At 53.6% G+C, this 20,174-nt stretch overlaps 6 protein-coding genes across 6 annotated transcripts; 3 read left to right on the plus strand and 3 right to left on the minus strand.

The window, feature by feature from the left end:
* Nucleotides 1-3,548: 3,548 nt before the first annotated feature.
* M421DRAFT_418410 (uncharacterized protein) lies at nt 3,549-4,075 on the plus strand. Its single transcript, XM_033591775.1, has one exon. The coding sequence runs from the start codon at nt 3,635-3,637 to the stop codon at nt 3,860-3,862; it is 228 nt and encodes a 75-aa protein (XP_033451175.1). The 5' UTR covers nt 3,549-3,634; the 3' UTR covers nt 3,863-4,075.
* Nucleotides 4,076-4,946: 871 nt separating this feature from the next.
* On the plus strand, nt 4,947-5,375 carry M421DRAFT_3200 (uncharacterized protein; the record flags this gene model as incomplete). The annotated part of the gene is made up of 1 exon (XM_033589281.1): nt 4,947-5,375. One exon carries the CDS (start codon nt 4,947-4,949, stop codon nt 5,373-5,375), a length of 429 nt encoding a protein of 142 aa, XP_033451176.1.
* Nucleotides 5,376-6,808: 1,433 nt separating this feature from the next.
* M421DRAFT_90708 (uncharacterized protein) lies at nt 6,809-7,649 on the minus strand (the record flags this gene model as incomplete). The annotated part of the gene is made up of 2 exons (XM_033597882.1): nt 6,809-7,269; nt 7,529-7,649. 2 exons carry the CDS (start codon nt 7,647-7,649, stop codon nt 6,809-6,811), a joined length of 582 nt encoding a protein of 193 aa, XP_033451177.1.
* A 1,039-nt stretch (nt 7,650-8,688) lies between these two features.
* M421DRAFT_99495 (uncharacterized protein) lies at nt 8,689-13,871 on the plus strand (the record flags this gene model as incomplete). The annotated part of the gene is made up of 5 exons (XM_033598761.1): nt 8,689-9,103; nt 9,160-9,283; nt 9,330-9,641; nt 9,697-9,967; nt 10,032-13,871. 5 exons carry the CDS (start codon nt 8,689-8,691, stop codon nt 13,869-13,871), a joined length of 4,962 nt encoding a protein of 1,653 aa, XP_033451178.1.
* Nucleotides 13,872-15,110: 1,239 nt separating this feature from the next.
* On the minus strand, nt 15,111-18,377 carry M421DRAFT_418413 (NMDA receptor-regulated protein 1). The gene is made up of 3 exons (XM_033591776.1): nt 18,093-18,377; nt 15,979-18,045; nt 15,111-15,928 (listed from the first exon to the last, which is right to left on the minus strand). The coding sequence occupies exons 1-3, from the start codon at nt 18,172-18,174 to the stop codon at nt 15,573-15,575; spliced, it is 2,505 nt and encodes an 834-aa protein (XP_033451179.1). The 5' UTR covers nt 18,175-18,377; the 3' UTR covers nt 15,111-15,572.
* Nucleotides 18,378-18,678: 301 nt separating this feature from the next.
* Nucleotides 18,679-20,069, minus strand: M421DRAFT_3203 (uncharacterized protein; the record flags this gene model as incomplete). Its single annotated transcript, XM_033589287.1, has 2 exons — nt 18,679-20,007; nt 20,061-20,069. 2 exons carry the CDS (start codon nt 20,067-20,069, stop codon nt 18,679-18,681), a joined length of 1,338 nt encoding a protein of 445 aa, XP_033451180.1.
* Between the last annotated feature and the right edge of the window lie 105 nt (nt 20,070-20,174).

Genomic DNA, 20,174 nt, shown 5'->3' on the forward strand with positions numbered 1-20,174 from the left:
CCAAGAAGGTGGGATACCTATAGCAGAGCAGCACCGCTTGGCTCGATATCTTCGTAGTAGCAACAAGCAAAAGGCAGCATTCTGTCACTGTATACTGGTGCTAGTCAGATGGAAGTTCTCCGTCATTACGCAGTGATCAACAGGTACATTGTCCGCGTCCAGGGCTCGCATTGGTTTGATATCGTGGTGCAAGGTTGTCGCAGATAATTTTCGGTAACGAGAACCTCTTATATCTGACTAACGTGGCGCTGGGTTACATTATGTGGATATAAGTGGCGAGAAGATGCAGACATCAAGATGGAGAAGGATGCACCATTGGCTATCCTAATTGGGAACAACAGAAAGTTGAACATGAAAACCTTTTGAGTTTGCACCAGCCACTCCTACATTGTGAATATAGAAAGGAATTACTCAGAGCTAAATCTCACTTACGTTGCGCTCTACATTCTGCAGAGATTGATGAGCGTAAATGTGCTTGACTGCCTGATCGAAGCAGCTGCGTTTGACGCAACATTTTGGCCAAAGGGCACGGCGAATCGCTAAGTGATCTTGAAACCGCGATAAAAACCCACAACTCGCCGTCAAGGGTCCAAAGCGCATGGAGCTGCTGGCTGAAGAATCCCGCGCTGGCGACCAACACCCATTGCTGGGCCCGCAAGCACGTCATTGTGACTGAGTATGCTCGCCAATGTCTCCAATCATTCTGACCACCACTTCTACGCCTGATGGAGTGCAGACCAAGCGACTCACATGAAGTTGTGATGAGGGCGAGGTGAATACCAAATCGACTGCTGTTCAGTTAGGGAGCCGCGAAGTTTTTTTGAGTTGAAATGTTGAAAGGCAATTCATGTCCCGCGATTATTCGCTTCGGCAGTGACGCCAGACCCATGGCAACCACCAAATTCAGCCTCCCACTTATGAGCTCGTATCTTTGTTGTCATACCCTTCCGGCCCCAAAGCAAAGGCCGATAAGCCACCAGGTATCGCAACCGCAGTAACTTGGTGTCCTCCGACAACTCTGCGATATAGCGTGTGATGGCTTGTTGTAGCATCTGACAGCTCATACCGACTCGTGATGGTAGCGCATCTCCGGCTGCAATCTCAACAAGCTGAAACGATGCGATCGAACGGGCCTGCAGTGTCTGAATGTCGCACAGCAGCGGATGTGCTCTGCATGCTTGCCGGTGCAGCATGCAGCCAGGCTATGAAACGAACAGCACAACGTGCATTCACCGCTACCAACAATAGCCTTACGAGACCCGACATATTGGTTTGTTGAGTATGACTCCAAGAAACAACAAAGGTGTCGCGGGCAAGTATCACTGGTTTCCTATCTTGCTTGGTCATGGGAGAAGCTGTGTCTACTCGCCTTGATTTGTGAGGGTTGGAGAAGGCTGACTGCAACCCAATAAAAGTCAAAGTTAGGCAGCGCGGGGTCGCATCTCCAGCACTGAGGCTGTGAGTCAGCTCGAATCGTTTATCGCTGGCCTCAATAATGTTGCACGATTGGCCAGCTGTCAGGTTGCCGTTGCAGGTTGCCCTCGCACCGGGGGATCGTAACTCGCAGCTCGCACCGACAATCGGACGTCTGTCCTGCAGCAAACCGCGGAATCAATACAGCCACCGATAATTCTTCAGCAGATGCTCCGGAGACCGCAACAGCTCGCACGCAATACGATGTGAGCAACCCCGCGTTCCACTCGGGCCAGCTCCTCCACACCTCGAAGGTGTGGACGGACTTTCTCAGTTCACGCCTCAGACAAAGGCGGAGGAATATCCACCGAAGAAATGGGCAATCCCGCGCCTAGACCCCGCGGTCAGCATCCCATGAGGGAGAGGTTCTGGAAGGCGATCGCTTGTCACTACACGGTCCGGCGCCTAAACAAGTGATGATCCCAGGGTTTATAAGCCACACACTGGCGGGTGTACTTCTCCATTAGGAAAGTCAAATGTACCTCTGTGCGTTCTAGAAGTAGGTACCAATGTACCTCCAAGACGAAAGAAGGGAAGATGATATGTCTGCTGGTGCGGCATCGTAGTCAAACACCTTCCTTTACTTTGCTCCTTGCTTGCAAGCGGAGTTCCTTGCTTTTGCGTTGAGTGCGGAATTGCACCTCCACATCGAGTCGGCCGGGAAGGTAAAGCGGAGCAAATTTCTACGCAGAAACTTCGTGTCTATCTCTCCAGCCACGTTATGATGTCCCTAACATAATCTCTCTGAAAGGTTTTCTCCACAAAGTCTCATCAATGGATGCTGCCGACCCACGTGTGTGGAACTTCGAAACCTGTGGCTGATGTCATGGTGGATATACGATGCTACAAAGATACCTAATGGAGTATGTTCGGTGGCAGGAGTGGTGGGCCCGCGAACAAACCGGAGCTGAAAAGCTTCTCTGCGATGGAAAGTGGGTACACAATGTAACTCTTGATGCACGACGTTGACGATGACGATTATTCACATGGTTTGATGGAGTGAAGACGTTGAGGCATGGATATTATTGCTGGTGAAGCACCGGAACGGTCAAAGTCTGCCCATGCCTGTCGCCGGATGGGACGCATTCCTGAAGTTTGTTGACGGACCGCGCAATGTTCGGCACATAGCGTGTCTACCACCGGATGCTCCCTTCATGGCTATTGTCGAAACGTCTTGTTGCGGTGTGCGTAGTTGCCCTGCATTAGGTGCAACCTTCTACGCCACCACCGTTCACTGAAACAGAAACACTGAGCTTCCTCAAGGGCAGGTACGCCGCGGTTGGCCGGATAGCTTTATGCAGGGTCAACTAGGGACGCCTTGGAGCGAGGCATACAAATTCGAAAGCGAGGAAGGTTTCCAAACACGCGAAACTACCGAAGACCGCGAGAGAAACCTTGCATGCATTTGTCAAAGTCAAATTGTAATTCGAAATCAAAGAGCATAGACTTGAAACGATCCCCGGATTTGCTTTGTCTTTGCATTGCCGCATGCGGAAGGTCGTGTGAAACAGAAATGACAGAAACGTGGATTGCTAGAAATAGTAAGAACAGCGTCTCAAGACTGCATATGCATTAGACTCTGGATCCAGTCCGTGCTTGAGCGAGTGTGCTGACTACGTAGCATGGCCATTATTGAGCTCTACTCAGCCATGCGGAGTGCTGCCATCAGCATGAACCGCATTCGGCATTCGATGTTGCAAGGCTGAGGTCCTGGTTCGCAATACCGTTTGACTCCGAGATGTGCCGTCTGCCGAGGCTTCGTGTGGTCATAGGTACGAGGTTTGTGCAACGTAGCTGTACTCCATCTAAACCCAACATCGAAGGGGCAACGGTGGCTTCACATGCTGTCTACCTATCGAAGGTTCTGAGCTCACAACGGTTCTTGAACCGGCCGTGAGGAATGCTCGGGAAGACCTCCGACATAATATCTAGCCTCCGATACCAAGGTGGAGCGGAGGGTCTTAGTCCATATGGACCCTGAGATTGAGATCTTCTCACGTTGCATGTGAATCGGGCTAATGTACCCCATACTCCGCGGTTGAATCTTGTTTCTTTCGACTCGAGGACAAGAGACAGCCGGAAGAATCCCGCGGCAAGACATCTGACAAGTCGCGGGGTGTCAGGCAGCAGTAAAGTTCCCGACGTGTTTCGTCGCGGCCACATGCTCACCCCTTTGTCCAGCGCCGCCTCGTTGGTGACAGCGCAGCGCATGCTACTGGCCATAACGGCACAGAGTCAGGCAAATGAGACAGAACTGGTTGTGTTGAGCGTCGTTCGCAGTGACGGCTCCTCGCACCATCTGCAAACCGCCGCGAGCACATGGCGCGGAGCTGCAGCTTTGGGCACCGCAAAAGGAAATGCAAACGTCCGGCTGAAGTGCACGGGATGAAGGGAGGCATGGGTATCAGGATTGCCCTCTCCCGATCCCCGAGTTGATCAACAACGTGAACTTGTCTGTTTTAAGCAACTGACTGTGCTTATCCGGCAAAGTTTTTTCGCGGAAGCGGCCGTGGCGTAGCAGTGAGTCGTGGGGGATGGCGGCCGTGTTGTGACTGTGACATTCCTGTCTGTGTGCTTTTTCAGGGTTACGAAGGGAGAAAGCAAGTTTAGCACAGGGGGCGAACAGAGCAACAGTACGGTATCATCAGGCTGTGAGCTGTCGCGTACCTATTGGGGACTTTGAGGTGGCCAGCTGTCGCCCAGGCGACTGGTGATTGTGCCCTGCGGACGACTCATCGCTGCCAGGTTCATGTGCGCGAGATGACAGGGCTAACGTCGGGCGCGATCTCGCAGAGGAAAGGCGGTCTTGAGTCCCGGGTGCCGGGGTCGTCCTCCAGTTGCAGCGGAGCAGACGGGGCTGACGGACGGCCAGTGGCAGATGTGGACGCCGCATTGGTAAACAGCGGTGAATTGCGACGCCCAATAGCAATATTCTTCCGCCCCCTTCGCAGCACACGCCGCATGCAACGCATTCAGGCGGTGACCCACCGCCATTTGGTGCCATTTGCGCGCACTGTATCTCGCGGAGGCGGAAGATATAACGCGAGCTGCCACCTCGGTGCGCAGCCCAAGAAGTCCCACGCCGTCCAGACCATCTGATCTCCTTCGAGACACAAGACTAACAAGTTGCACTTTGCTTCTGACTCGGACTCCTGCCTCCGGAAAACTTCCCCAAACACCATTAAAGGCACGCACCCCCGTGGGTCTTGTTTCCACAAATCTCGATAATCTGCAGTCGGCGACCCTCGACGCGAACCTCTACCCAATACGGATCTAAACCGCATAACCCTGTTTTCACCCACCCGACATCCCACCGTCATACATCACCGGCCGTTTTCGCCTCGGTGTACTTGCCGCGACGCTAAACTAACGCGAACACCACGATCCGAGCAAAACTGTTCACGGCCGACAAAGCCCGACAGCTGCGTATATACATACACTGACCCACCCCATACGCTACTTGCATTTCCAAAATGCACTTTGAAACATCACCAGGCTCGTCGCCATCCAAATCAATCCCCATCAGCATCTCACCAAGAAACATGGCCTCGCCCACCGGATCTCTCTACAGCAACTACTCCATGGAGTCCAATTCTCGCCGCGGCTCTTCCTGTGCCTATCCTTCCTGGCCTACTGGTCCTTCTCTGGAATACCGCAACCCATCATCGTATATCAGCGACGAGGACCTCTTCGGCGAAGATTTCGAGGACGAGTACTGCCCCATTCTGAAGAAGGCACCAGCACCACCGCGAGCTCCTCCCATGGCGCAGGCCTTTCCAGTGCTGCCTCCTCTCTACGCTCAGAAGAAACCCAAGACTCAGTGCAGGCGCAGCAGCGGCAAGCAGCGGCGCACTTCCCAGCCGATGACTCCTATCAGCGAGTCGCCTGAACAGCAAGAGTGAACAACGACAGTGACCATCGTCGACACAACGTAAGTCTACTTTTAGCACCGACCCAATCGCAATGCTTGATTAACATCAAGATACAGTCATTTGTCACCTGCGTCACTGTGGTGCGCGCCTTGTGGCCGCGCTTCTTTCACATGTCGGTGACCGAGAGCATTAGCCACACTCCGCCACGCACAGCCACAGACGGCTCGGCGTTTCCCTTTTGGGACTGCCAACAAAGCTGAAGCCTAATTGGCTTTCTCCAGGCCACTGTGATAGCCTCATCTGTAAGGCTTCCAGCGCACAGCATGGCGAGCATGAGACCTCATCCCTTCAGTCTGACTCAGCCAACACCCTCAACGCTTGTCAGTGTCTTGTGTTAGCTTTATCACGCGCCATCATCAGCATGTGTGAAAAGCTCAGGGCCTCGTCGTTGCGATATGCATGCAACGGCGTCGCGACACGCTTCGAGCCTGCGCGCAACTGCGCAAGGCTCTTATGGGACGAAGCCTTCTGCGAGGGCATTGTCCAGACCCGATGATCTGCGGGTACGGGACTGCAGTAGCATTCCGCACATGGAACCGATCAGTCGCCAGTCGGGGATGGAAGTCTCTCGTCATTGGAGGAAAGTATTGTGATGACCTTCGAGCATTTGCAGGCGTTTTGCATTTTCGCACCGGCATCGATTACCCCCGCTCCGCTGCCTTTGACGGAAAGGCTGGAGCGAATGGCATTTCATGCACAGCAATGTGATTGCATTTAGCGAGGCTTGCGAGGCTTGCCGGTGGCTTGCCTCACCTTACCATTTATGATACCCACATTTTAGATACCCAACACCTTATCGATACTTTACATCAAAATTGTCCCCTGCTCCCTTGTGATGTTTCGTGATGGTGGTGCTGACCTTGGAGCTAACAGGTCCATCACACATCGTCACACTTGACGTGATTGTTGAGATGTGTGGCGCGCTCCTTTAGACGGTGAAGTAGATGAACGTTCTTCTTTAGCACATTCATCGCATTGACACGCTTGGATGGCACGACCTAGTATCAATGACGGTAGCATCTCATTGTCGGGACATTGGAGCGGTAAATGACGGTCAGAATGAGGATCTAGATACGTTGCTCAAGCAAAGTATTTCCAGATAGAGCTTCAACACAACGCTCCGCAGTATCTTCCTTCGAACCAGTGTCTGAAGAAACTTTCTCAGTTACTAATTCGGGCAGAATGGCGACAGTTAAAAATAAGCCTCGAAGTCTGATTCTGATAAGCGAACGGAAGCGGGGGTCTATCCCGTACAGGCCTGCACTTGCATGGTGAGCTCACGCATCTGGTATGCACAGCAGATTCTGTGATACTGTTGGTCTGAATTGCGGTCTGGTAATGATGAATCTGTCTCATGTTGAGGACCAGCGAAAACTTCGAACCACGCGATTAACACACTTCTCTCATCCCTCGCGTTGATTCAACATGGCAATCGTGGGGACGGTCGCAGTGAGGGAGCTTGGTGGTTGGCGCTGGGACAGAGGTGAGGCCCGACAGGGATGCCGCTCCTTAGTGCCAGCGCTTGCAGTGAACATTGTGAAAGACACGCAGATTTCTGTGTGCTGGGCTCTTATGCATTTCTGCTGTTCTCGTGACGATATTGGCGTGGGATTGACAGCAGGAGACACGTCAAGGCATTGATCAGATAAGGACATACTGCCAAATTGCGCTGTATGAGGAACCAGGTAAGTTCGCAGTACATCCTGGTCAGTGATGTCGTGTACCATGTACCTGAAAATGAAATGCGGCGCATCTGGTAGATCGACAAAGCTTTGACTACCGCAGCTGCCAGTGCGGGAAGACAGCGTGCGGAGAAGAGACTCATGTGCGCCCTTCATGTGGCATGAGGGAGCAGCCATCACACCTGTGAATCGTTCGACAGGTGGTTCCTGGAGCTAGGTACGGGACATGTGTGTGTGCCGACAGAGTCATCGTTGAGGGGCTGCCATACGTTGCGATACATGCCCTCGGGTGCAGTGTGAGGTCGGGTTGTCCGGTCAGTGGGTACCAGGACATGAGGACGTTATGCTGTATCGGTGTGCCATGGACAGGGCTGATCCGTGGCATTGCATCAAACCGAACAACCGTTGCTCAAAGACACGATGGTGGTGCCACAAACTCACAAGGCCGTCTTCCGAGCGGGATGGGAATCGTTCCGAAGCGGTGAATAGTGCCCGTTGCCGTCGTCACATTGGGCTGCAAGCTACTAGCAGAGCGTGATGGGCGATGCCATCGCGCAACCATCACTAGAGACTGGAGCAGAGATATCGCGCTCCTTTTTGAACAATGAGTCTGATATGGGACGAGTCGCTGGTGTTGCAGTTGTGCGCATAGTTCGGGTCAAGCGTGTTTGATCCTTGCCAACGGGCCGTAGCTTCAATGCCGCTGCGCGCCACGATTGGGTCGCTGTGGGCGTCCAAGGTGTGATTCGGCTTGCACCGTCACTTTAGTGCATCCAATTAGCAGCCTCCATCATCTGTTCCTCCTCACTGTGGTCTTCCGCGACCTCGTTCCCTGCGTCAAGAAGCGTTTTGAGAGGCTACGCTCCACGTCCATGCAGGCACCGCTGTTTTTGCGGCGCGAAACTGGACCACTGACGTGCTGTGTCACTTCGAAAGGCCAACTTGGCGACCAGCATAACTCACCATGCAGTATGACTCTTCTCGGTGCGTCGAGTTCCAGGTCCATTGCGAGCCTTCACAACGGGCAGCAAATGAACAGGCTTGTTGACAGCCATTAGACGCCTCACACTCCCCTGCCATGCTGTCGTCAAGCATCGCTGGCTCGACGATTCTAACCGTGCTCTACGTCCTATTCTGAGCAAGATCAATCCGTCCTGCGCTCTTAAGCGCCGAACCTTGATAGGCCCCAAGCACCCACGCGCAACTCCTCACATCTCGTCCGCGCTTCTCCTGCTTTTCTCCTTCTCTTTCATTCCTGCTCTGACAGTCTGTCTTTTCAGCTGCATGTACTCGTTGTACCGCTTACACAATTTCCGAAAAGGTCGAATGCAGTGCTTGTCTAACCGCCAGCTTCGATCCTTGTAAGACGTGAGGGGCTAGAGTATACCTCGAGACGCCGTGGAGCAAGTGTGAGAAGCGCACTGCTCTTTAGCGCGCACTTTGCAGTGAGTTCGAAGCCCCTGGCAAATCCTGCAGTCTCATCTCCGTCATCTTGGAAGTTCCGGTTGTCCTTAATCGATAGTATTCCCTCCGTGATGCGCCTCGCGTGTGTGCTTGGATCCAACATCGACTGACCGCAATCGCCTCGCAGGCCACCTACGATGTCTTCAGGCCATGCCCGCCAGCGTTCGAACTCGGCGAAGGGCTCCTCAATTCGATCAGACGTCAAGTTTCAGATACCCACACCGAGCATCACTCCGCAGAATGACGAATTCGCGTTCCAGCCATGCGCCGCAACCGGGTCGTTCCTACTGTACGCGCAGCATAATGTTATTTACTGCCTCCATCATGATACTCTGGCGATAGAGAGACGATTCGAGAGACATAGAGAAGATGTTTCGTGGATCTCAACGGACAACGTCAGTGAGCGCGGAGCTGGTCGATTAGTGTTGAGCTACGACACAGGCTCAACGGCGATAGTATGGGATTTATTGACTGGAGACGAGGTCGCGCGATTTGCGTCATATGAGCAGATAAGAGTAGCGACGTGGATGAGGAACGGGAATGTTGCGTTTGGTGAGTACCAACGCGCCGGTCCGCGGCAGGCCAAACTTGAGCTGATAGTGCAACAGGCAATGCGCAGGGCAACATCATTCTGTTCGAGCCTTCCACTTCCGAGCACCTCTCCGCAAGAACCATTTTCGACCCAATTACCGCACTCGCACCCGCTTCAGACTGCCGCACATTTGCAATCGGGTATGTATAGCTTTCAGATCGTACCGAGTCTGCTAACGGCGCGCAGCTACCACAATGGCTCAATTCTCATTGCAACATTGCAGCCCTCGTTCACCATTCTCCATACTCTCACAACCCCCAGAATCCCCTCTCCTATTGCGGAGCTAGCTTGGCATGGGTCTTCTTCGAAGCAGAAGTCGGAAATGCTGGCTGCGCAGGCTTCGGATGGTGATCTTAGAGTATGGAGTGTTCCGAAAAGCTCGCACGGTGGTGACGCACCCTGCGTAATCCGCGTACTTAACAAGTCTGATCAAAGAGAGCCCGGCCCTTGCTGGTTCTCCTGGTCGAAGAATGGACGCATTGTGCAATACACTGAGGGGTATGTATAGCTCAACTCCTGATGCCCGACTTCCCATGCTAATTGTGTTCACCAGTCAAACGTGCGCGTGGGATGTTCGCACGAAGCGGGTCACGTACGAGACTGTTCCCACAATCCAGGACGTTGCAGCAATCTGCAGCTATGGTGCTACCGCAACTCTATTCACACTGGGCCACAACTATAGCGTTCAACAGTACGATCTCAACCCCAGTGGCCAGCCGATCATGGTCGCCAACGTCCAGCATGCGCCCGCAAACACTCCTCCGTCGCCACCGGTCTCATTGGACGAGCAAAGACAATTACCGCTGCAGTTGGAAGAAGAGCCAGTGACCGCGCACCCCATCACAGCGCACCCCATGAAATCCGCACCCCATGAAATCCGCACCCCAGATGCTTCTTGCCTCAGAAGCCAGCGAGGATGAAGACGCTGTTATGTCCCCACTGCAGAAGATTGCAAATGAACTGGTAGAACTAGAGGATGAGCGTCGAGACCGAGTTGGTCCTTTGAGCCCAGTATCAAGCCGTGCGTCACAGAGCTCCCGCTCTTCTGGTGGCAGCGGACGTCAACCTCGATACCGATATGACAGGCCTACGTGGGGCACGGCTCGCTCGTCAAGGAGCACAGCTTCTGGTGTTTCCGGCGCCTCGGGCACATCAGGCACAGTATTCTCATCTGGAGAGTCGTCATATGCGGCAGGCGCTTCGCAGGCCAGCGTATCCATCCGCTCTGGTACCTCAGCTGGAGCCTCGCGCTACGGCTCTTCAGCCCTTCGCAAAGAGGTGACGCGCAGCCCCGATGAGTCGAAGAAGACCCAGAAGATGGATCTATTTCCCTTCACCAAAGCCAGACTAGCGGACGTTCCCTTTCGACCTGCGGAGCTTGGTCCTGAGCGTACATCAAATGACCTGAGAAAGAACCTGTTAAAGGTTGTGTTTGGGTGGGAAAATGATATTGACGAACTCATCCGTGACGAGCTTGCTCGTCACCCTACTGGGTCAGCTGCCGCTGTTCTGCTTTCCAAGTGGCTCGGTGACCTTGGAGCTGACTTCATGGCATCTATGGTAGGGTCTGAGTCCATGACCTCTTCGGACTGGATGTTGCTCGCTCTGAGTAACATGGGCCAAGGATCACAGAAGAAGGTGGGAGAGGCTTTCGTTCAGCGACTGCTCGAAAAGGGTGACATTCATCCTGCGGTTGCAATCCTTCTTGGATTGGGTGAGCAGAACGATGCCATCGAGGTCTACGTCTCACAGAAGCACTACATGGAGGCTGTTCTACTGACGTGTCTGATCTTCCCGACTGATTGGCAAAGGCAATCCTTCCTGGTTCGGAAATGGGGAGAAGCTGCTGTTGCGAAAGGCAAGGCTGAACTTGCAGTCAGGTGCTTCTCGTGCATGGGTCTTGAAACCACTGAGCCGTGGTTCTCTCCGCGCGCTCAAGACGCAGTTTTCTCCGCGCAAAAGCAAGCCCTATTGGGTTCACAACTCAGTCCCCCATTGTCGCCTCCTAGTGTGGGAAGCAGCAGAGTCGCCGCTCGCATGGCGTCGCTCAAGCTCGTCACCGACTTTTCTCGCGGACCTCAACCTAGGCAAATCGTCCGTGGGGAGAACGATGCCCGCACTCCCATGATTGCTGGTACCACACCCATCGCAGAGTCGGCCACGACCCCAGCTGTCGGCAACCACGGCTGGATTGGTCGCAGCAGCACTCGAGACCGGTCTCTGGAGCCATCCTCTGCACGGACTGCGACGCCTGGAGCATATGGGTCCAGGAAGAGAATACCATCACGGTCAGATGCTGGTCGTTCTACGACAACCAACGGAAGCCTTGCATCTCTTGCCATTCCTGATCGCGGACAGCGAGAGCCTTCTAAGCCGAGGACTGCTATTGACAATATTGGCCGCGAAGCTGAGACTCTCCCATTCTCGACCAGACGCGCGACTTCGGCAGGTAACGCCGGCGATCTTATGCTCTCAGCCGCTATGTTCGCTCCTACCAAGACTGACGACCACCTCCCTTCACCTGCAGTCGGTGTGTTCGATGCATTCAAGGAAAGGAAGACTGTCTCTCGCACAAGCTCCCGTAGTCGAAACCAAAGAGACCTGCATCTGGCCATGGACACCACCGTTGTAGAGGCGGGCCCAGACACGCACTACACAAACAACCTCAGCCCACCACTGACCGATGCGAGTCTAAAGAGTGCTAAAGCCCGCAGCATCGATGAGTTCATCAGCAGCCTCGATGAAGCCAACCACTTTGCTCGTGGTACTGATCCCAGGCCTGAAGAAAGGCCCGCCTCGCGCACAGCCAGAACGCGTAGTCGTACTCGTGAAGAGTCTCAAGGTCGTGGACGATCCGATGTCCGTTACATTCGACCTGCCAAACGCTCGCCCTCATCACCTGTGCCTATGTCACATGAGGGTGCGAGCACGACCAGCAGAAAGGAGGCTTCGACAAATACGGAGGCATTCGATGACGAGCGTTACTACAGGGAGCTTACTTCTCCGGTCGCGACCGAGTCGGTGACAAGCACCCGCAGGGCACGCAGTCGTGCGCGATACGGTACCAGCAAGACCAGGACCTCATCTCGAACTGCACAGCGCACTGAGTCCCCTGAGGCTGCTGTGCGTACACACAGCAGAGGTGCTAGCCGAGCTTCCAGTCGTCGTCCCACCGCCGACCGTGGTCGCAGTGGCATGCGTGGTGATCGCTCTCCTGAGTCACCCCAGTCAATGAGGGCCGAAGACTTCGGTGGCAGCAGCACAGATACCAGCTCGGCTCGTCCACGCCAGCGCAGTACCAGCCGTGTACCTCGAGATCGGTCAATCAGTAGAAGACCTACGCCTGCGGTCCGCGGTCCCAGCCTGACCCGTAACCAAGCACGCGCTGGCTCGCCCGATTCAATCTCCTCAAGCCTTCATGGCGCCCCTCGATCACGCCCACTTACTCGTACAAGGAAGGAGCTGGCGGCCAAGGAATTGGAAGCGCGTAGGCTGTCATTGGCTCGACGACCTTCTGCCCCGTCCATTCCTCATCCTGAGGAGCTGAGGTTCAGGCCACTCTCTGGTGGCCGTTCCAACACGGACGATTTGTTGGGCTCAATCGCGATGTACCATGACCCCATTCAGCGAAGTCAAACAGCGGATCCCATCAATAAGCCGGTCAACAGGTTCTTGGCTAAGGGAACCTCGACACCTTCTGTGCCTATTGGGCTTCCAGCCAACCCTCGAGCTATGAGGCATCCAAGGTACATGTCTGCCGAGCCAGAAGCAGAAGACATCCCTGATGTGCCCGCCATTCCACAAGGTATCTACGCGCAGCCTCCACAAGAGGAAAGAGAGGACGACATTGGTCCTCTCCTTCCTGCGACAACGTTCTTGCCATCAACCACGTTTGGCCAGCCAGCGAACCTTCCACGTTCGGCATCAGCACCTCCCCAGGAGATACTCTTGCCGAACGCTTTCCATGATGTAGGAAGGCGTCCATCCCTGAACGGACCTCGCGGTCACACGCGCATGAACTCACCGCCAGAGATACTGCCGCCTTCAAACTACAAGCGCATCAGCCCACCTCCATTCAGGAACAGCATTGACGGCGCCAATGAGACTCAAGTCATCATCATCGAGGAGGAAGATGCTGCCCCACCCGTGCTATCTCAGCTTCAACATCTGGGTGCTCCACCACCCCCTCCACCGCCGCCCCCGCCACCATTCGTTATTGGTACCAGCAGTACCCCTAGCAACATCAGTATCGTGAACGTTGGCATTGATGAAGAGCCACAGCGCGTCTCTCCAACAAACGCCACTGCAACTGGGTCACCTCACGCTCATCGCCGAGGTCGCGGCAGCGTCAGCGAGAACCTCGGCTCGACATTCCGACGTGTCACGGATCGAATGCGTAGTACCAGCAGATCAGGCCATAGGTCCCCACCAGCTCTACGCGCAGATGGTGTCGCCCCTTACGAGAGTGTTCCAGACTACTCATACCCTCGCAACACGAACACACGCTCACCAGGCGAGGGCAACAACATCGACTCGTACTTCAACAATATGCCGTACCCTCCACCACCGCCTCCGGTCCAGCCCTGGGAGCAAATCATTCCTCCTAGGGAGGAACAATCCTACTACAAGCACCCAAAGGAGATTCGCGCCAATATGCCACCAGAGACACTTCAGGCTGGCGTCTACAAATCTAGTGCCTACAAACCTGAGGCTACGCCCATGATCTGAACCTCAGGTTCTCCACCTACCAGGCAACACCTAATTCTTGCATCACCAAATATTGAAACGACCTCACGACCAATGTATCTTCGGCACAATCTCCATACCCGTTCATTGAGCATTACTATCATCAAGCGCAGCATCATTATTATCCCAGATCCCAGTAGCATTAGCGGCCTTTATTGTCTCCGGATTAAGACTTGGATTGGAGGTTCGTCCCTCCAAGCGCTTCGCGGCGGAAATTGTCGATACCCTTGCTTTCTTCCTTTCTTCCTTTCTTCCTGTCCGGACAGACCTCGGTCTGAGTCAGACGTTTCGTGCTATTCACTTGCTTATGCGCTACGACCGGGGAGAGTATGGAACATGATACAGGATACAGGGGCGTGGGCCATAGGAGGATTAAGAGCCGGAGACTTTCACGCTATTCTAATGTACATTCTTGCCGACTGTCTCTGTTGTTTGCTGGATGCTGTGAAGGATTTTGTGTGGCTTGTCGCTCTTGCTTGCTGCTTCCTTCTGATGCGTGTTGCTCATACTTGATCAGTTTTTGCCCAAAGCAACATGACGACATCGATCGACACAGAAGAAGACGGACGGCCTCACGGCCAAAAGTGCTTTGCCTTTTGCTTCTTGACTATCCTTAACTATCTTGGCTTCTTAGATTGCGACCTGCGCTGCATTGGTCAGACAGTCAATGAACATAACGTCAAGGCTCCTTGGATTTGACTCATAGCCCTTTACGTGCATGGCCCCTCATGCCAACAAGATATTCTAATTCTTTAGCCAGCTACACTGGACTACTTTTTTAACCTCGCCATACATGATAGTATGCCACGCTCGAGACGTTACAATTCCTCGAACTTCTCGTCCCGGATCAACAACACGCCACAGAGCAATAGGAACATTGCCACAGTCAAGTACGGCAACAGCGTCGCCTTTGTCGACATCCCTCCTTGTGAGCAGAAATAAACCATCCGCCGTGGTCGCGAACATACACCGTCTCGGTGATTATGGCAATTGCCTAAGCCTTGATTTCGTTTCGCCTTCTCTCCGTTCAGGTTTTGGCTTCCAACAAATGCGATGGCTCCCGCACGGGCGCTTATCATAGAGGTGAGCTGAGACGGCGTTCGAGATTGCAGCCGCATAGCACATTGTTAGCAGACTTCCGGCGCGTATTCTTCTAGTGATGATCCTGTCTCATTCTGATATATCGTCTGTCGCTGGGCAGCGCATCTTAAGTCCCTACGGAGGCTGTTTAGTCTTTCGTCATGCAGCGCCAGAAGGCTTGGATAGAGTTTGATTGATATCGCATCAACCTAAAGCGTCTGCGCTACGTCATGCTGAAGACTCGATACAATCGTGGTCATGGTAGTGTGCATGCATCTGCGGATGGCGACTACCCTACGGAATACTCCTCGGCCTCTACGCTTACCTGCGCCCTTTCGGAAGCCGTTTCTTGCGCGTGCCTGGTATGTACGTGCATACATCAGCTTGGTAACTACTAACAACACTTGCACAATGTGGAACGGCATGTATCGTCGTACAGCTTTCTTGTGATATTCATCCTCGGAGCTTTTGCTCCAGAGTGTATAAAGACGCCGCCCACGCAGGTATGCTTTTCCATGTCCATACGCGCCAACACAACACCGCTATGCTGAAGGGCATCGGCGCCCTGCAAACGCCAGCAAAGCACATGCGCTGAGAATCGCTCTACTTCTTGAACACTGAAGCGTCGCACCACTTGCTCGATGCCTTGCTCCTGTAATCATCCTGAATCTTCTCGTCGCTCTTCCACTCGCCTAGCAGCGCGAGACCATGCTGTGCCTGCTCGGGTGTAATGCTTGAAAGATCGAGTGTCTTGACAAGGTCTGTTTCGTTTTGGCTCTTTGTGCTGTTTTCGAGGGCGTAACGAGCGCTATATCCGGCTTGGAGGTGTGATGCGCTCTCCGAGTGGTTCTTGATGAACTCATCGTTATAGGTCTTCAGATCAGCGTCGGCGGCAGGTGTGGTAAAAGTCTCCTTCATGACCTGGGCTACTTCGGCTGGGAGATCTGAAGCTTTGCTGACTACGATCTGTTAGTCTGGTAATCCTACATTCTATGCGCAGATGACTTACGAGCTTGACGTAGGCGCACGCTCTGCTCATGGGCCTTGGGGTTATCAGAGTCCAGCTCCCGTGCAGCCTGCAAACATTTAAGAGCAAGCAGGTATTTCTGTCTTCTGAGGTAGACCTCGAATCCAACGTTCTGTGCCTCAACGATCTTAGTGCTGAGCTCAAGCATGGGCACCAAGAACCTCTGAGCAGCCTCCAACGGCTCCTTGGTCTGCAACAGCTTCTCGCCTGTAGGATCTGTGTCTTCCTTCTTCTTATCCTCATCATCTGCCTTAGCCGTCGCCTTAGCGGCAGCGGCCGCTTTTCTATCAGCCTCCTCCTTCTCTTTCCTCTCACGCTCCTTCTTTGCCTTCTTCTCGGCTTTCTTTCGTTCTGTGGGGTCAAGCTTACTGAGGTCCTCCTGGTTGGGGTTTGCCAACTTGGGGTCGTCCGCGAGCTTGAGGTAGATCTTTATTGCGTTGATGGCTGCTCTCGTGAAGAAGGGGTGGTCGCGGAGGTGGTCTTCCCATCTGATCATGTCAATATAAGCGCGGATCTGTCCCTTTCGTAATGAGAAGCTGTGGAAGTCGAATTGGTCTTCATGCCAAACGTCAAAGATGTCTGCTATCGCGGTAAAGCGCTTCAAAGCCAAGCCATAGTTCTGCTGGCGCGCATACGCCTCTCCATCCTCCAGCAGGAACCACATGCACTGCATGTCGTGCAAATCACCGAGCGGACCACCGGCTGCCTCATTTCTTGTGAATTTGCTCATGGTTGTTAACGCCTTCTCGTTCTCGTTGGCACGAAGCTGGTACTTGGCGCATTTTGTGTTGATGTAACGGTCGCGCTCGTCGAGCTCGCGTGCGTAGTTGATCGTCTCGGCAGCCGTTTTGACGTTACCGGTGTGCTTCTGAATGCGCGCCTTCGTCTGGTGGTAGTCAACGGACTTAGGGTCGAGTTCAATGAGTCGGTCAATGTACTCGTTGGCCTTCTTGAGGTCGCGACTCAGGACGTAATTGTAGTGCTGCGCCAAGAAGTAGAGTACAGACTGCTCAAAACGGCCTGAGTTGTCGCCATTGGTCTCCTCCTTGGCAGATCCGCTCGCCCTCTTCTCCGACTCGTACCCAAGAACCAAACCTTCGATGATGGCCTTTTTCTCAGCATCGGCATACAGCGACTTGATGTTAGGAAAGGTGGATGGGACACCCTTGTTCAACTTCCAGCGAAGGTATGCGTCTGCGGCAGTCTTGAACGCATCGCCGGACAAGAATTCCAGGGGCACGCGTCTGCTCGCATCATTGCGGTTGTTCTTTTGGGCGTACGATTGGTAAAGTTCCGCGAGCTTCTCAATATCTGCTTCGTTGTCGCGGCTGAGACGAAGCGACTTCTCGAGTCCATCGAAATAAGCCCGGTACTCACAGTTTCTTTCCAGCAACTTGCGATATGCCTCCTCAGCCTCCTCCGTGCGCCCAAGGTCCAAGAGGTACTTCGCGCGCAGCTCGTAGGCAGATGTGCGATCCAAGTTGCTTTTGATGACCTCATTTAGATGCTTCAGCGCGCGCTCGATATCACCTTGCTCGGCAATAATCGTGTTTTTGTAGAGAACGGCTTCGGAGTGTTCGATATCGCCCTTCGGCGGTGTTTGCTTCAGCGTCTCCTCGTAGGTCTTAAGGATGTTCTCTGCCTCGGTCAGATTGCCTGCTAAGTGGAAGGCTACAGCCAAAGCGGTCCAGTTCTGGCGCAATTGAGGGCGTTCCTGCATCATCTTCCGCCGGCTCTCGATGTAGCCCTCGTAATCGCGAATCTGGCATTGGAGGAGGGCGAGATCGCGCAGGATGTTCAGCGAGCCCGGTTCTATCCGCAGTGCGAACTTGTAAGCCTTGATCGCCTCTTCGTAGTTTTTGACTGAACGCCATAGCAGACCGTAGACGTGCCAGCAGATGTGCGACCTCATGTCGTTCTTGAGGGCGGCCTTGCAGAGTGCGAATGCCTCCTCGCCATGTCCCTGCGAGTTGAGAATGAGCGCCTTCATGGCTTGTGTATCGCCGTGGTTCGGGTGCTTCTTGAGGATCTGGTCGGCGGCTTTGAGGCCTGGCGGAGTCAGCAGTGCATGCTGGCGCTGTTGCAGGGCGACGCACCCTTCTTGTATTGTTTGCCCTCATAGTATTTGACGACAGAGCGAAAGAGCGTCTGCTCCTTGCTGGGCAAAGGCTGCGGCATCGTGGCTGTGTGTTGAGGGGTGGAGGGATGTATAGTTCGAGAGCTTCCACACACGAACGTCTCGTTCGAAATCAGATCGGGTCGGCGGCGACTGGGGGTGGAGGTGAGGGCGAATGAGGAAGCGTTGCAATATCAACAACAAATCATTGCGCCACCGAAATAATACAGAGTGGAAGTGACTGTCTAGAGTCGTGAAGTGCGTTACGTCGGCCGATGTGGGGACCTCATAATTCAAAGCCGGCACCGCAGTACCTAGCGCCCGCGACAGATCACGTGCTTTCGACATTCACCCCGCCATAAGCACGAACATACTTCACAATAGTAGGCTGGAGGGTAAAAACTGAATATTGATAGCTTCAGACTCACCAAAGATAGCTTATAGAATTTATGTAGTGAGGAGAAGATTGCGTCAACATACAAAGTGGAAAAGCAGTGCCTTGGTGGACAATCCTTCAAGAGGTTTTGAGGTGTACACGGTGCTATGCGATATAAAGCGACATGTCCCTACCTTACGTTACGGCCTGATCGCCGCCTCGCACTCATATCTTCCTCGGACTCTGTCCTCTTGCCCTTCTTTGACGCTGCACCGACTGACTTCTTGGGCTTAGAAGCCGCTGGAGCCTCCTTAGTCTCAGCTTGTTCTCCAGGCTCCTGCTCGAGAATTTCCTCAACCACTCCATTGGTCTTCTTCGGTGCAGCCTTCTTCTGTGTTGCCTTCTTGGGTGTGATGCCTGTCTTCTGCTTCTTTGGGGCAGGTGTTTCCTCTTCTCCTTCCTCAGACTCATCTTTGACCTCGTAGTCGACCTGTTTCCATTCTCGCTTTGGCCGATTTGCTGCTGTGGCTGCCTCGACTGGCTCAACATCCTCCTTCGCCTTGGGCTTTCTCTTTGCACTTTTCTTTGGCTTGACTTCTGTCTCGCCCTCGCCCTCTTCTTCAGCACTCTCTGACACATCCCCCGCAAAGGCGGCTGTCTTCTTTTGCACACTGGGTACGACAGCAGATGTACGACCACCAACTGTCAGGAATGTGATCTTTGCGCCGTTTGGTAGCTTGCCGCCGTTCTTCTTTCCTTTATCCCAGCGATACCTCATCAACCAATCCTTTGGAAATTTGTCTGACTCGGCAAGTGTGTCGACTGCTGTGCCACAGACATACACAATTGCGTCATGCAGCCTCTTGATCTGCTCGTCGCTGAACGTGTTGCTGTACTGCTCCGGATGTAGCTTTGCCTGGTACATTGTCTCATCTGCAACCCAGTTCCCTATCCCTGAGATATTCGCTTGATCCAACAGTAGTGCCTTTACGGGTACCTTCTTTCTTCTCAGTAAAGCGGTGAGCCACTTCACGGTGAAGATGTCTTTGTCTATGACTGGGTCAGGCCCGTTCTCCTTCAGCGGTGACGTCTTTCTCATCTCATTCGCCTCGACGTCGATCAATCTGCATCTTCCCAACCTCCGTGGATCGACGAATGCGACCTCACACTTGGGGTCGCCCTTCAAGTCCAAGACGAACTTCGAGAATCTCGGTGGCCAGTCCGTCTCCTCTTTCTTTGGTTTGTAGTACGCACTTGTATCGTCAGTGCTAAACTTGATCCACCCAGTCATACCCAGATGCATGAGTGGATGTGGTCTTGATTCCATAATCAGCCAGAAGTATTTTCCTTGCTGACGGGCATCGAGCACCTTCTTGCCGGTCATAGCGGTCTTGAAGGCGCTTGCTGATGTGCCAACCTTGCCGAAGAGAAGGTCATCTTCTTCTGCGCGGACAGACAAAATTGTGCGACCGACGAGGTGCTTTTTGAGGTAATGTACTATGCGTGCTACCTCTGCGATCTGTCGGTGTTAGCACTACATTCGTAAGCCAACGACAGTTCTTGTGGGCTCACCTCAGGCATGATGACGGCCTGATGAATTGAACAGAAGTCTGTAGGTTGAACAATTAGATGCACGACACGCTAAACCCCAGGGACTGTAAGGAGCACTCGTAAAATTGTGGATTT

The sequence above is a fragment of the Didymella exigua genome, assembly GCF_010094145.1.
Source record: "Didymella exigua CBS 183.55 unplaced genomic scaffold M421scaffold_7, whole genome shotgun sequence".
Classification (NCBI taxonomy): domain Eukaryota; kingdom Fungi; phylum Ascomycota; class Dothideomycetes; order Pleosporales; family Didymellaceae; genus Didymella; species Didymella exigua.